The 15,911-nt window shown below is 46.2% G+C and overlaps 1 protein-coding gene across 2 annotated transcripts in view; it reads left to right on the forward strand.

Moving 5' to 3' along the window:
- INSC (INSC spindle orientation adaptor protein) overlaps nt 1-15,911 on the forward strand; it is a gene marked incomplete at both ends in the record, with an annotated part of 126,539 nt that overhangs the window by 53,356 nt on the left and 57,272 nt on the right. For both annotated transcript variants that reach the window (XM_079708895.1, XM_079708896.1), the window contains 3 exons: nt 8,933-9,278; nt 10,278-10,330; nt 11,463-11,586. In XM_079708895.1, the coding sequence (XP_079565021.1) occupies nt 8,933-9,278; nt 10,278-10,330; nt 11,463-11,586 (523 nt within the window). The remainder of the gene's footprint in view (nt 1-8,932; nt 9,279-10,277; nt 10,331-11,462; nt 11,587-15,911) is intronic.

The raw sequence follows: 15,911 nt of genomic DNA on the forward strand, positions 1-15,911 counted from the left end.
TGGTATCTAGTTACTTACCCAACCTCAAATTTTAACCACAGGAAAAAAATTATCGCAATGAGCTGACCTATGCTTTTTCTGACATCCAAGCCAAAGACAGAGTCCACATCTTCTCAAGTATAGCCCCAGAAGAGAGGAAGGGGTGAGTTCAGGGATTCCAATCCATGTGCCAGGTCAGGGCACTCATGCTCATCTTGCACGACACTCTGCAAGTTCTGGAAATATTTTCATCTGGCATGACAAGGCTCACAATCCGTTTCCCAGGTGGTCTCTGGTTTACTTGATTCAATTAAGTATATAATGACACCTGCTATATGTCAGGCCCTGTGCTGAGTGCTGGTGATGCTGAGATAAATCAGACAGTGCCTGCCCTTGAGGAGATCTCAAAGTCTGGTGGACGAGAGAGACAGGTGGAGAAACCATTTAGTACAGCCAATATGCACATAGTCTATGAAATCAGGCTGCCTACATGGAGTTCTGGCTCTCTTAAGTCATGTAAGTCTTCTGCACCTCTGTATTCTCATCCGTAAAGTGGGGACAATAAGAGTGTTCACTTAATCAGGTTACTGTGAGAATAAAATACTACATGATAATTGTACAGTCCTGGGGTCCAATAAATATTAGTCATTATTACTGGTGGATTTTGTCTATTTTACCTTTCCCTGTGACTTCAGAGCTGCTTTTCATCAATTCTCTATTACTTATTTGTTTTTGTTTTTGTTTTGTTTTGTTTTGTTTTGTTTTGCGGTACGCAGGCCTCTCACTTTTGTGGCCTCTCCCATTGCGGTGCACAGGCTCCAGACACGCAGGCTCAGCAGCCATGGCTCACGGGCCCAGCCGCTTCATGGCATGTGGGATCTTCCCGGACCGGGGCACGAACCCGTGTCCCCTGCATCAGCAGGCGGACTCTCAACCACTGCGCCACCAGGGAAGCCCTAGTTATTTGTTTTTTATCTAAACACAATTATATTATTATCCCGATGGATTGGTTGTAACTAGGGCAGCTTGGGTGCAAAGCAAGCTGCACAAAGTCAGTCTTCATAGGTATATACATGCCTTGAGCATCAGCCCATTTTGCCCTCCACCTGCTGGTGGACCAGAGCCTCCGACGTCCTCCCTTCCCTGGTCAGAGCTGGCCTTGGACCTAAGTGGGATGAGCCACTGAGTGGGGTTAGGAGGAGGCAGGGATCCATGGGCTTTACTACTCTGCTCATTTATTCTTCTCTGTATATTTGGTTGCTGCTGGGGGAGAAAGAGGAGGTATCTGTTTAAACAATCTCTGGAAATAGAAGTTATTTTAAGCTCATTCTTAAAAGAAAACCAGATTCTGCTTTCCCCACAGGCGCCCCTTGTCTGTCCTCATCTCTGAGGCTGTCACCCTGGAAGGCAGCTCCTGGAACTGCACGGCCGGGAGTGGGTTTGGCCTGAAAGCAGCAATTACATCTCTGGGGCCCGTGATCCTGGTCCTCCCGCTACCCAGAGCTTTAGGCAGAGCCAGGGCTCATAGCTTTCCTTCATCTTCCTGTTGCTGATAAGCAGCCCCTGAAGTTCTTTCTTGGGAAAATGGCCCTGCATATCTCCCTGTGTTAAGGCATCTTATCTTGCTCTCTGCTCTTCTTCATCTTTTTTGAGGGGCAGGCAGAATAGGAAGCAGTAAAGCATAGCAGTTAAGAGTAGACTCTGGAACCAGAGAGACTAGGGTTTCAATCTCAGTGCTACTGCTTTTTACCTGGGTGATTTTACTTCTCTGCATCTCAGTTTCCTCATCTGTAAAATGGGAACGATAATAAGACCCAACTCAGATAGTCGTCCTGAGGAGTAGATCAAATAATTCATGTAAAGCACTTAGCATAGTGCTCAGCACATGGAATGTGCTCACTAAATTCTAGCCTCTATTATAATTATTAGAGGTGCTAAAGTGTTGCATATGGGGAAAGACAGCAAAGAGAATGAACATTTTTGAGCATCTCCTTTGTGCTATGCACTGCCCTAGGCCCTTTAGGTTCACCATTTAATTTAATCCTTCCATCAACTCACTGTGGAAGGTTCTATCATTATCTCTGTTTCACAGGTGAAGAAATTGAAGCTCAGAGAGGTTAAGAAACTTACTCAAAAGACTAATGTATGTTGTGAGAGTCAGGATACTGGTTATTCTGGTTGGTGAGTGTCCAGAAGGGGGTGCAAGGGAGACTTCTGGGATGCTGCTAATATTCTATTTCTTTATCTGGTTCCTGGATACTAGGGTGTGTTGACCTTATGAAAATTCATGGAACTGCAGCTTGATATTATGATTTGTTCACTTTTATATACATATGTTATTTCAATAAAAATATCAGAAAAAGGAAAAAAAAAGGCAGCAGCAGTGGCAGCCTGCCTTCAATTACACAGATGACAAACAGCAGAGCCAGCTCTTTCTATCCCTGCGTGCAGACATGCAAGCCTTGTTGGCCTGGGCCTGCGGAAGCTCCTCTTATGCTCAAGGCCTTTACCTGATAAGCGGTTCTGTCCTGAGGAAGCTCTGGTTCAAGGCCTGTTCAGGCAATTAAGGAGGGAGTGGCATCTTCCTGAGCCAGTCTGAGGGCCTGAACGCCAGAGAGAGGCCTCCCTGAGGTAGCTAAGCATAGAAGGCACAAGTCCAAGAGGCTGGCCTGGGATTCAGCCCTTGCTGGGCTCTAGGGCGGCTGATGGGGTCGACCGAAGGCAGAGCCAGCTAGGCTTGCACTGTTTCTTCCCCCGAGAGGACAACTTCCATCCCCTAGCCCAACTGTGGACCCTCTGTCCTTCCGCTTCAGGCTCCTTAGTCAGGATTCTCCCTCCTGTCCACTGGAGCTTTCATGCTCTAAGGCAGAGGTCCCCAAGCCCCAGGCTGTGGACCGGTACTGGTCCGCGGCCTCTTAGGAACCGGGCCGCAGAGCAGGAGGTGAGCGGCGAGCGAGTGAAACTTCATCTGCCGCTCGCCATCGCTTGCGTTACCGCCCGAACCAGACCCCACACACCAACCCCCTCCACCGGTCCCTAGAGCAATTATCTTCCACAAAACCAGTCCCTGGTGCCCAGAAGCTTGGGGACCGCTGCTTTAAGGCTTCTTTCTGCGGGCTCACGACACAAAGTCAGAGAGACAGACCGTCTCAGCCCATGTTTCTGTTTGGGGAAGAAGCAAGTGATGTGAGATTCTTTCTGGCGAGTTGGGGTAGAAAACCCTCAGGCTTGTCTTCTGGACTCCACCTCCCTGCCGAACCTCATCTTTTTAAAAGAAACTTAAAAAAAAATTTTAAGTAGTTTTGGATTTACAGAAAGTTGCAAAGATAGTGCACGGTGTTTCTATATACCCCATACCCAGCTCCTCTGATTAGTGTCTAATAGCAGCTTGGTACATTTGCCACAACTAAGGAAGCAGCACTGGTGCTTTACTATTAACTAATTTCCAGACTTTATTTGGATTTCACTAGTTTTTCCACGAACGTCCTCTTTTGTTTCAGGATTCCATCCAGGACATCCTGTTACATGTCGTCATCGTCACGTCTCCTTAGTCTCCTCTGGTCTGTGACAGGTTCTCAGTCTCCCCTTGTTTTTGATGACCCTGACCATTTTGATGAGTACTGGTCAGGTCTTTTGTACAACGTTCCTTGGTGTGGGTCCCCAGTGTTTTTCGCATGATGAGACTGAGTTATGGGTTTCAGGGAAAACGCTGCAGCGGTGAAGTGTCTTCATCACGTTGTATCAGGGGTACATGCTATCAGCGTGGCTTATCAGCAGTGAGATTCACTTTGATCTCTTGGTTAAGGTGGTATTTGCCAGGTTTCTCCACTGCAAAGCTACTTTTTTTCTCCACTTAATATACTCTTTTCTTTGGAATTGAGTGATTAAGCGTAGCCCACGCTCAAGCCCCACCCCACCCCATCCATTTTTAATCATCAAGTTTCTCAGGCACAAGACCAGTAAACACACAAACTCAACTGAGTATTTACGCAGGTAGAGATACACAAACTCTCACCCAGACACCCAGACACCGGCGCACAGACAATATAGACAGACACCCGAATGAGTTCATATCCGCAAACACGGACATGCATGGGCACAAATGCACAAACACTGGGGAAATCAATAGTTTCGTCATTCCATTTCTCTTACCAGCAGAGTGATAAATCAGCTAGGATTTTAATCAACACAGCTTCTAAAATCCCACCTTCTTTCTAATTTTTAAAGATCTTAAAGGTCAAGAACTGAGTAATGCCTGCGTGTGAGTTGGGGTGAAGGCAGGTGATGAAAATATGGGTTTGGGATCTAATCAGGCCTCCTGGGATGGGCTTACACCAGAGGCACGCGGTGGCTCTGACTCCCTTTTTCTCTCTACCGGGTTCTTCCATGGCCCTTTCCCACCCAGGCCAGAGTAAGGGTGTGTGAATAATTCCCCTGTGAGGACCCCAGAGCTCTTCCACTGGGAGACATGCTAAGAGCCCACCCCAGCACCATGGGTTCCCTTTGTGCTGGGTGCTGGCTCCAGCTGCTGTGATTTAGGTAGGAGTCTTTCAACTCCACTGGTCTCTACCCCTGTTGCCCTGCCTGCCGCCCTTGGATAGCTTCTTGTGGCTTTCAGCATAAATGCCCAACCCCTACTCTGGCTTCAAAGTGTTTCAAGATCAGGGCTTTCCCCCTTCTACAGATTTGCCCTTCACAGCTCCCTCTTTTCCAGAATATATAACTCTAGCCCAACTAACCTACTCATTGTCCTGTTGTCTGCCGCACCCTGGAGGATTCTCCCACTGTCTTCATGTGCCCGAACCCTACCCAGCTCTAATGCCACTTTCTACGTGAACCGTCCCCTGATCTCCAACTGAAAGGAGTAGCTCCCTTCTTTGAATCCCCAGAAAACCTTTTCTTGAAGGGATGGCACCGACACAGCTCTGCTTAGTTATTTGTGAACTTGTGCTTTAGAAAAGTTTCCTTTGGTTGCAAGCAATAGAAAGTTAACTCTTGGCCTTATTTCCCAGTCCCCAAATGATGCTGGAGCTCCTGGTGGAACAACTGAATTTGCCATCACAAACGTGACCTGCGTCCAACAACTCCAGTCTGTGTAACTCTTGGTTCTAAGTTCCACAGTTTGGGGAGAGGGAATTGGATTCATGCAGCTTGGTTCAGGAGCCCACCCATGGCTTAACCACCAGCTATGGCCAAGGGTGTCTTCACACAGCGCAGATATTTCCCCTGGGGGACCACTCTGTGTTTGGGAGGAAGGGCCTTCCCCAAAGAGGAGAGAAACGCTGAAGCCTAGGTTGCCCCAAGAGGCAGCTAATATAACTCGTCTTTGCTACTGATGGCAGAAGGAGGGAGAATGCTGGGAAGACAAAAACAACAGATGTCCACTGCAAAGTGTTTATGGAGAGAATGAGTCAGTGAGTGAGTGACTAGTTCATTTGTTGCCCCCTAAAAGTGCCTAGAGGGCTCCCCTGGTGGCGCAGTGGTTGAGAGTCCGCCTGCCGATGCAGGGGGCGTGTGTTCGTGGCCTGGTCCGGGAAGATCCCACATGCCACGAAGCGGCTGGGCCCGTGAGCCATGGCCGCTAAGCCTGCGCGTCCGGAGCCTGTGCTCCGCAACGGGAGAGGCCACAACAGTGAGAGGCCCGCGTACCGCAAAAAAAAAAAAAAAAAAAAAGCCCCAGGTCAGTTTGCCTCCCAGTTCTGTATCTCTAGAACATGAGCGTCATAGACTTTTCCATCCTCTATATCACCTTTCCAATGATGTTGTCATGAATGAAAAATGTTGCCTGCCATATCAGTAAACAAAGGATGTTGCAGCCATCAAGCCACTACAGCTGCCCGCAAAGGTGAGCCCCGAGGGAACTCAGGATGGAGACAAATGGGCTGCTCGCAGTCAAGCCCTCAGCCTCTGCAGCCACCCTGAGGGGACGCAGGGTGGAAAAGCACAGGATACTGGCCCTAGATAGCTGAGGTGCAGATCAAAGGAATGATGTCAGTGAGCCCAGACTCTTGCATCTTCCCATACACAGTAAAGTGCTAAATTCATTAACTTGAGATGTCTGGTTTTCTTTATTTAACAGTAATGTTGTGATGTTCTGACTATTTGGTTTTTGTTGCAAAAACTCCTCTATATCCTGGTTCCTCCTTTACCTTTCTGGAGCAATCTCTCAGAGCTGTTCTGAGAGGCTGCCTCCCAGACTGGAAGTCCTCAGTTTTGTCTGCCAAATAAAACATAATTCTCAATTTTTAGGTTGTGCATTCTTTTTAGTTGACATTGTTCTTGGGGTACTCCCTGGGGAGGTGGAATGGTGGAGGCATGTGGAGTCTTCTGCAGAGGTATGGCAGTAAATGCCTGTCATTCATTCAGATGTGTAGCTGGTATATGTCAGGCACTGGTAATAAACCAGACACGGGGGATGTCCCTCACAGGACTTGGAGAGTTCAGACAAACATACAACTTGCAATAGAATGTTATTAGTGCTCCAATGGAGGATGCACAGAGAGGTGGGGGTCCTGGGGGCAGCTGATAAGCTCTGACTGAGGCTCTTCAGAGAAAGTAACACAGGAGCCGGGTATTGCAGGGTTGATAGGAGCTTGCCAGGTAGAGAATAAGGAAAGGAGATTCTGATCTGAGAGGAATTGTCTGTGCAAGGCCATGGGGGAGACTGTGGGGGAGCGGTCAGTGGGGGGACACTGAGGACTCACGCAGGGGAGTAACAAGATATATATATAGAAAGTTCTCCTGCATTGTTGGGGTAATGGGATGCATTGCTGCCTTGGGGAGCCAATATGGCAACATCTATAGAATTTCACTCCTACTCCTGGGGGTCTATGGCATAGAATGAAGATACTGGTTATGTAAGGGCATATGTGTAAGTGTGTTTATAGTGGCCAAGAACTGGAAACAAAGTGAGTTCCCAGCAATGGGAAAATGGTTTAATAAATTGTGATATATCCACAAAGTGATTTTTCATCTATCTATCTATCTATCTATCCATCTATCTATCATCTATTCAAATTCTTTACAAAATATAATAGCTATTTTTCATGAAGGGAGAGGGAGAAAGAAAGGTTATTGGTAAGCTTTTATTTTTAACAATTTAAAAAGCTATTAAAAAACCACATGTACAATTTGCATAAACAGTATAAGCTTTGTGGTTAAAAATTACATTTAAAAGCCTTATAGACAAACAGCTGCCTTGTTCAGAAAGTCCTACTCCTCCTTAAATAACAGTAAATATGAAGGCCTGATTTTAACCATGATAATTGGAGCATTCCGCTATCATTTCAGTCCTACTTGTTACCTTGTCCCTACTTACCTGGCCTCATCAATGCCTTCTGGGTGCTGGCTGTATTGACTCAGAATAAAAAGCCAAATCCTCACCTTGTCCCACACAGCTCCATAGGGTCTGCTCACCTCCACCCTCCACTGCTTTCACCTCAAGTCCTCCATCCCACTCTGCCAGGTTAACTCTTGTCTTTCTCACACATCTCAAGGACACTTGTGCCTCAGGGCCTTTGCACTTTCTGTTCTCTCTCTCTGAAACAATTTCCCCCTAGATATCTACATGGCTCACTCCCCCATGTCCTTCACATCTTGGCTCAAAGGTCCCTTCCTCAGTGAGCCTTCTCTGATCCACTTATTTTACATTGCAATGCCTACTCCCCCTTTCACCCCCACAACTCTCTATCCTTTTTTCCTGTTCTTTTCCTTCATAGCACTGACCACCTCCAGCGTATTGTATGCATTGCTTATTTATTTTGGAAATTACTTTGGAAGTTGACTGTCCTCTCACTTGAATGTAACCTTTACAAGGGAAATTATTTTTATCTACTGCTTGCTCTTATAGCCCGGCTTAGAACAGTACTTGGTACGTAGTAGGCACTGAATACTTCTTTGTGGAATGAGTGAATGACTAGTGGCAGGTGGAGAATGGCTGGAGGCAGGTAAGATTAGCAATAGAAAGGCTAGTTAGAACACTGTTACAAGTCAAGGCAAAGGGACTTGAGCCCAGCCTTAAAGGTTAAGTGTGTGTGTTTTCTTTCATAACCTTCAAATAATGTTGAAATCTACTGTTTTTTAACTTCTCATTACTATGTCTTGATTCTTTAGGCAGATCAAAAGCTCCATGAGAGGGGAGGCATGGCATGTTGATCTCCACTTTTCCCACAGTGTCTGGCGCTTATGTGATATTAAATATAATTAATTCAAGCAACATTCAAAGCTTTGTTAATGATCTGATATTACTATTATTTGACTAAGTGAATTTTAGAGTGAATTTTATTTGACAATGATCTTAAGATCTAATGGATATTCTCATGCTGTTGTACTAAATAGAGTTAATTTTGTTCCATTACAAAATTAGTATATATGCTTATGAAAGTAAATTTGGAAATTAGAGAAAAGTTGAAAACAAATGAAAAATCTTTTCGTTTCACCACCCATAAAGAACCACTAGCATTTTAATATTTCTTTTAAATATTTTTTCTAGAGATAGCTTTTAAACATAGTTATAATAATTGTGTTTACATTTCTGCATACTGCTTTGCATACTCTATGTTTATTTTATTAGTGCACACATTTTTCTTTGCTATAAACTTTTGGAAAGCATTATTTTAAGTAAGTGCACATTATATAACCATGTAGCTGTACCATAGCTTACTTGACATAGCTAATATTTGATATTTAGGCTATTTCTATTTTCCTCTTATTGTAAAGATAATCTGCTACTCTGTCAGACTTCATTGCCTGATTTGTCTGGTCATCTGCCCTCAAAAGATCTTACTATCTGTAAGATGGACATAATGAGAAATAAGAGGATTAAGGTAAGTGAATGCAAGAAACAGTGATGAGCATATAGTAGGCGTTTAGTAAACACCAGATGGCTTAGAATTGAAACCTTTGGAAATTGTGGAGTGTTAATAGCCTTCATGGCACTGTTCCCTGGCTGCAGGCTGCACCTGATGCAGGTGGATTCGGTCCAGCGCTGGATGGAGGACCTGAAGCTCATGACGGAGTGTGAGTGCATGTGTGTCCTGCAGGCAAAGCCCATCAGCCTGGAGGAGGATGCACAGGGCGACCTCATCCTGGCAGGCGGTTCTGGCCCTGGAGACCCCCTGCAGCTGCTGCTCAAGCGGGGTTGGGTCATCAGCACTGAGCTGCGTAGGATCGGGCAGAAGCTGGCCCAGGACCGCTGGGCACGCGTCCATAGCATGAGCGTAAGACTGACCTGCCACGCCCGTTCCATGGTCAGCGAGTACAGCGCTGTCAGCAGGAGCTCCTCGCAGGAGATGGGCCAGGTGGGTTGTCTGGCATGGGCATGGGTGGGCACTCGGAATGGGGTTGCCTTTTAGAAGGGTGGGTCTGAATTGTGTAGAGTCCTAACTCTTCTTGCCTCAGGGACCTCTCTCTCCACATCCAATGAAGCAGGGAAGACAGTAAGGACCTTTACTGAGTATCTGCTCTGTTCTAGGAATTGTGCTAGTTGTTTTTACATACATCTCATTTACCTTGAACAACCTCTGAGGCCAACATAACCACTGAGAGACACCGTGCAATGGTTAAATACACCCTCTTTAATGCCTGCCTGCTCAAGAGTCAGCTCTGTCTGCTGTGTGACCTTGCCAAGCTACTTAACTTCTCTGTGCCCCAGTTCCATCATCCTAATGAGTATAATAATAACATTTATTTCATAGATTTGTTGTGAGGACTGAGTCCTAATTAAATTAAATTAATTAAAAATATTAGCTAGTGTTGTTGTCCTCACTTTATAGATGAGGAAACAGAAACTCAGAAAGCCTAAGTAACTTGCCCAAAGTTATGCAGTGAATGGTATAAGCCGGATTCAACCTAAGGCTTTGTAATTCCAAAGCCCATGGTTTTGAATCTCCTCCAAGTCCAAAGCAAACCACTGAAAATCCCCCTTTATTTCTCTTTCTTCTGGCATCCCTTTGCACCTTCGTGCTCTACCCTTTTCCTTGCTCCACTTTGCAGACAGTAAACTTCTATTCATTCTTTAAAACCCAGCTCAAATGCCCCTTCCTCTCTGAAGCTTCCCAGATCCCCCAGCATAACTAACTGCTCAGTTTTCTTTTTCTGAGCTCCCAAAGCAACTGATGATGATCTCTTTTGCCATCCATAGCACACTGTGTTATAGTTTATGTGCCTGTTTTCCAAATCAGGCACATTTGATCAGGCTGATTTGATTCTTCATCCTTATGCCCCAGAGGGCCCAGCTCAGCAGTTGGTCCTCGACCAGTGCTTACTGAATTGAATAAAATTGATCTATTTTTCTACAGATTGAAAAGCTGCTAATGGAGAAGTGCTCAGAGCTGTCAGCGGTCACAGAGAGGTAAATCTGGCCTCTGGGTGAATCTAGACAGGGTCTGCCAGCCAGTCCTCAGGCAGGGGAAGGGGCTGGCATCTTCTCCCACAGGGTGGGAGTGGGGAGGCCTGGTGGTGGTCTGGGAGTTTCCTTTTGCTGAGTTTTATCAGCAACCTTGAAAGACTCTCTTGGGATTTTCTGCTCCATTTTCAGGCCTGGGAGAATGTAAAAGGCAGAGGAGAGGCCTGAGCATAGGAAGAAAGAGGATTCTTGAGGGTTGGTAACAATGAAAAAGTTTCCCCCAGCTTTGGGAAGCCCCTTGATCTCCAAAGTCAAGGCAAGGTGAAAGAAGACACACCTTTATACTCACATACACATTGACAAGGGTTTCACAGACATGCACAGATATATAAACATACACTCACACAATCACAGAAATACACTCACACCCTCTTCTCCGTATCTCACATACATAAACACACATACATCTACACTCAGAAACGTACACACACTCAACCTTGTCTGTATGCACACCTGGGTGTGTGTTGACACTCTCCCTCACCCCTTCCAGCCCCCAGGCCCTAGAAGAAAAACCTGGAACTTGACATTCCTAGGACTGCCATGGGGTCTTTGGCCTTCCATTGTGAAACATTCTCAGGTCACAGGGGTGGATTTGATCTTGATCTTCCTGTGTGAGGAGAAAATCCTCAAGGCTCCTGTCTGCACGCTTTAGGCAGCTATTTCTTAAAGGGTCACAGGCATTGCCATATACCTTTAGAGTGAGCAAGGCATACCTGGCACACCAGCAACCCTCCTCTATGACTCCCATCCACCATCCCTAGACCCTGACCGCAATGATGGCAGATCCTCCCAGGGAGAAGCCCAGAGGTATGGATTTGGCTGCTTTCTGATGGCCTTTCTTCCTGACAACATGGACTGTTAGCTCCTATTTCAGGCCAGCACTTCTTTGAACACTAGGAAGCCAGGGGACGAGCCAGCCTTGGAATATTCCATCTCTGACTCCCCAGGAGCTGATGTCATCTTCCCAGGCCACTTGCATAACCACCAGGCCTGTTGCAGGCCCGGATCTGTCCCCTAAAATGGCTCTGGGCTGAGGGCCTGCCCCTTACAGTGGCCCACCCAGGGTTTCTTTCTCCAGGTGCCTCCAGGTTGAGAATGAGCACATCCTGAAGTCGATGAAGGCCTGTGTGAGTGAGACTCTGAGCACGCTGGGCCAGCACTTTGGCCAGCTTCTGGAGCTGGCCCTGACCCGGGAGGTGCAGGTCAGTGCGGGCTGGGCAGCGGAGGTGGGCAGAGGGACTGGGCCCGGCTCGGGGGAGCTCTAAAGTGGGCTTTCTTGGGGGACATCCTCCTCAGACCACCAAAGTGAACCCCAACACCTGGGAGACAGGACTGTCAGAGCTGAGTGGAGCCTTCCTGACCATCTAGACCAATTCTGCATTTTCAAGATGTGAAAACTAGAGCCCAGATAGGGCAGATACTGACCTAAAGTCACACAGCAAGGCAGTGGCAGAGCCCAGCGTCTCCCAATTGCACTTTCAGTGTTGCTACCCCCACCTTAAATCTTCTCTGTTGAGTTATTGTTCACAGTGCACACAATAGATCCTTATATTCCTGAAAGACTTAGGGCACCTGCTGGGAACAAGTCAATTCTGGATATCCTGGCAATAGAGAAGAATCTAGAAAGGTCAGCTAGTCCAGCCCCTGCCTCTAGGGAAGGTGGTACTTGATTTCAGAAAGAACGAGGGCTTTGGAACCTGACAGATCTACTTTCAAATTGTGGTTTATCACGGGACCTTGGTCAAATTCCTTAATCCATAGCCTCATTTTCCCCATATATAAAGTGAAGACCTTCCCCAGAAGAGAAGTGAGAGGACTAAGCAAACAACGTATGAAAAGTGCTTAGCACATAGTATGGGTTAAATACATATTATTTCCTTCTCTTGCCTTTTCCTATTTTTAAAAGCCTCCCAGAAAAGCTGATTCCATATGGTTTTCATTAGGAAAGGTATTTGCATGTTATTTATAGTTACAGAAATATTGTGTTACATATTTGCCATTCTTTTCCCACCACCAAATAAGAGCTTTCCACAAATAACAAATCCCTTCCCATTTTGGCCTCTCTCCAAACTTGGCCTTTCTACCTATCCCAGAGTTTCCTTTCTCTCTTCCCTATGTGTCTGGCTCGTCTTGTACACAGCACAAGCCCTTCTGACCTGGCTCACTTGCTGGTCAGGGCAGCTGGCCCTGTGCAGTCTCACCCTCTCAACCCAGAAGGGTCTGCGGAGTTCACTCTCCCTGCCCCGAGAGTCTGGGACAAGGGAAGGGAAAGGCCAGGGCTGGGGCCCTGGAGTTGGCACGATGAGCAAATGTTGACAGTCACGCGTACTGGCAGGTGGTGGTTCAAGCTAAGGCCAGTGTCCCAAATGGAACCATCAAGTCCCAGAGGGACCCAGTGGAACATGGGGCCGAAGTGGGTGAAGAAATTGAAGGAGTGATGAGCGAGGGTATTGAAGTTAGTGGTGGGGAGGAAAGGAGCCTGGAGGAATTTTTGAGCAGGAGCACAGGTGCCCACTGATGCTTTTTATGCCATTTTGGTGCCCTCTTGCCTGGCATTACCAGGTTCACTTAAAAGGGCTTAAAAGAGTTCTGTTGGATTGTAAATGGAAGCCAGCTGGGTTTGGAAGTAGTCCTTAGTTCTTTCCACCAGGGGCAAAGGGTAGCTTGTCTCTTTGATGCTCCAGGTCACAGATTCCTGGGAAAAGCTCCTTGGGCTGTCAGGAGCCTACTTGGGCTTTGTGGACTATGTATCTGATTTCCTGGGGCACTGGGTCCATTCTGCTTTTTCCTCATCCTGACCTTGTTTGGGGTGGAGTTCCTGACCCGGTGCTTCTACTTCCCTGACTAAATCCTGCCCCATTTCCACTCTGGCCACCTGCCTCATTGATGCTCAGCTTGGGAGCTGTTGGATCAGCTGCTTTTCTCCTAGAATTGAGTCCCCCACTGGTCTCCCTCCCCTGGTGGGGGAAGCAGTGTCTGTCCTCCATTCCTCTGCATATTTGTTAGTTTCTTGACAACCCCCCTTCCCTCCCACATGCCCAGTGGTGTCCTCTAAGCCCCCCTTTGGGCTGAGCTTGCTGTGCTCTTAATATTTCTTGGCTGACCTTTAGCATCCTTTTACATTAGAAAGTTTCCATACAAAACAGTGGTGACATAAAGAGATACACTGGCTGAAGGCAGGGTAATCTGTTCAGTGTTGTGAGCATGTGTTTTCTAAACAGGTAACTCAAATCCTGTTCTCTAGGATACTAGTAATTATACAAGGATCCTACACTTGGGGTATCTTGACATAAATGAAATTAAGCTTATTTTTTTGCATCAGCATTTCTCTTATGATGTGTTATTGTGTGTTGCAAGTCTTCTAAAAGGTCCTCACACATTCATAGTATTTCTTGTCTGACCTATAGTTTCCATAAACAGGGATTTTGCTTTCTTTTGTCCATGAATATATATCTAGTGACTAGAACAGTACCTGGCATACAGCAGGCATCCAATAAAGATTTATTAATGAATGAATGTTAAGCAGTGTGTTCCAAACTTACCTAGTCACAGATCTTTTTTATTCTTAAAACACCCATTCATTTATTCTGGGATGCTGGTGTTTCAGGAAATGCAATTTGGGAAATGCCTTTTTTGCACTAGGGAGCCATGTAGGCTCTTGAGCAGAGGAACAGTACTCTTTCCATCCCCCCCTCCACGCCCACCACAAAAACACAACACATGGTGGAATGGTGCTTACAAGAAGGGCCGTGATAATATAGCACTACTCTGCACTGGTCTGCTCCATCCTGGAATGTTATGTCCAGCTCCAGACCCCAGATGTGTTATTGAGACGATGATTGTGCTCAGAGGAGCTTCCTAGGAGGATGGGGAAGGGCTGAAGATTAAGGTATGTGGGGAATAGCTGGAGGAGCAGGGATGTTTAATCTAAGAATGGAAACTCTGCTACCTCCAAAGGGAAGAAGGACCTTGGGCCAGTAAAGTGAATCTATAGGACATTCCATGGAAAAGGGGGTTGGCAAAGCAATAGGGCTGCCCCGCAGTAGAAGGGGCTGCCTTAGGAACTCCCCATCACTGAGGTGGGAAAGTCATGCCTGGGAGGATATCGGCAGTAGATGGAGGTTGGACTGAGTGACTTGCAAGGTTTCTTCCAATCTTGATAGTGTGTAATTCTATGAATGTGAGCCTTGTGGGGTAGTGGATTGAGCATGGCATTTGGAGGCATATCAGGGTTCAAACCGTGAACGTGCTACTTACGGTATCTACAAACTTGGGCAAGTTACTTAATTTCCTCAGTTTCCTCACCTCTACTTTGGGTTGTTGTTAGCATTAAATAAGACAACACAGGAGTAATTGGCACTCTTCTGATTGCGTCAGTGGCTTTATTCACTACAGACCTGAGCTACCTTAAGAGAAGCTGACAACAAGCTTTGCTAAAAAGAGCTTCCTAATCGCCTAATTACTAATTGTTTATTGAGATAATTTAACTACTTGGTGGGCTTGGAAATTTAAGGCTTAACTCTTAGGAGCCACCAATGGGAAATTAATGAACATTAAGGATTGAACTTTCTCGGATTGAAGGATTAGCCATGTGAGAGGTAAGAGGAAAAAACTTGGCTTAGAAAAGATGATTTACCTGAAGACGACTTCTAGGGGACTCTCTATTGAATAAATCAACTCTCACCTGTACCTCTGAATCCTCGATTCTGCTTCATGTGGATAGACTGTATATGCATTCATCCTTTCATTCCATCAATCAATATTTATTTTCGTTTATAATATCACCTTTATTCTAACAAAACTGGTTAGGGACTCTATCTCTGGCTGTGTGGCTGAAGTGAACTTGTTAAAACTTCCTCTCACCCCTAAACTTCCCCTTCCTGTCCCAGACAGAGCTGGTCAACCTCAGGCCTCATCTAAGGCACAAGCACCTATCCTGTGACACAGGTCAGACCAGAGGGACACGTCCTAAGAGGAAAGAGGCAGGCGCTAAGCTAAACATACTCGGTTCCTTCTTCCAAACTCACTAACTCATCCTTACCCTCTCAGCAAGGTGACATGGAAGGGTGGGGACTGAGGCCAGCAGAGGTGGTGTGGCTGAAATCTCTCCCTACTGGAACAGGAGGAGTGGGGACCAAGTATTACCCTTTAGTGTTCACAGTTCTTGTCCTATTATCTTATTGGCCCCATCTATCTGGCAGTGGTCAGACAGGAGTCTGGCTGGGCCCTTTGGAGGAGGAGGTCAGCTGCCTGTGAGGCAGACTTTCCACACCTTCAGGAAGCCATGCCCCCAAATAACAAACTCTACTCCTTTGTGGATACTTCTGGAATCCCAGTGGGCAATTTAGACTTTGCTCCCAGAAGCCTTGGAAATGACTTAAAATATTACATTCATTAAATTGACTCTAAGGAGGTTTTGTAACTAAAGCTCAAAATTTGCTTTCCTGTTCTTTTTCTCATTCTCAGATTTTGCTCAGCTATGTTGTCCAATATAGGTAATCAGAGGCTGCAATGTGTGATTAAACAG

Source organism: Hyperoodon ampullatus (genome assembly GCF_949752795.1).
Source record: "Hyperoodon ampullatus genome assembly, chromosome: 7".
Lineage (NCBI taxonomy): Eukaryota > Metazoa > Chordata > Mammalia > Artiodactyla > Ziphiidae > Hyperoodon > Hyperoodon ampullatus.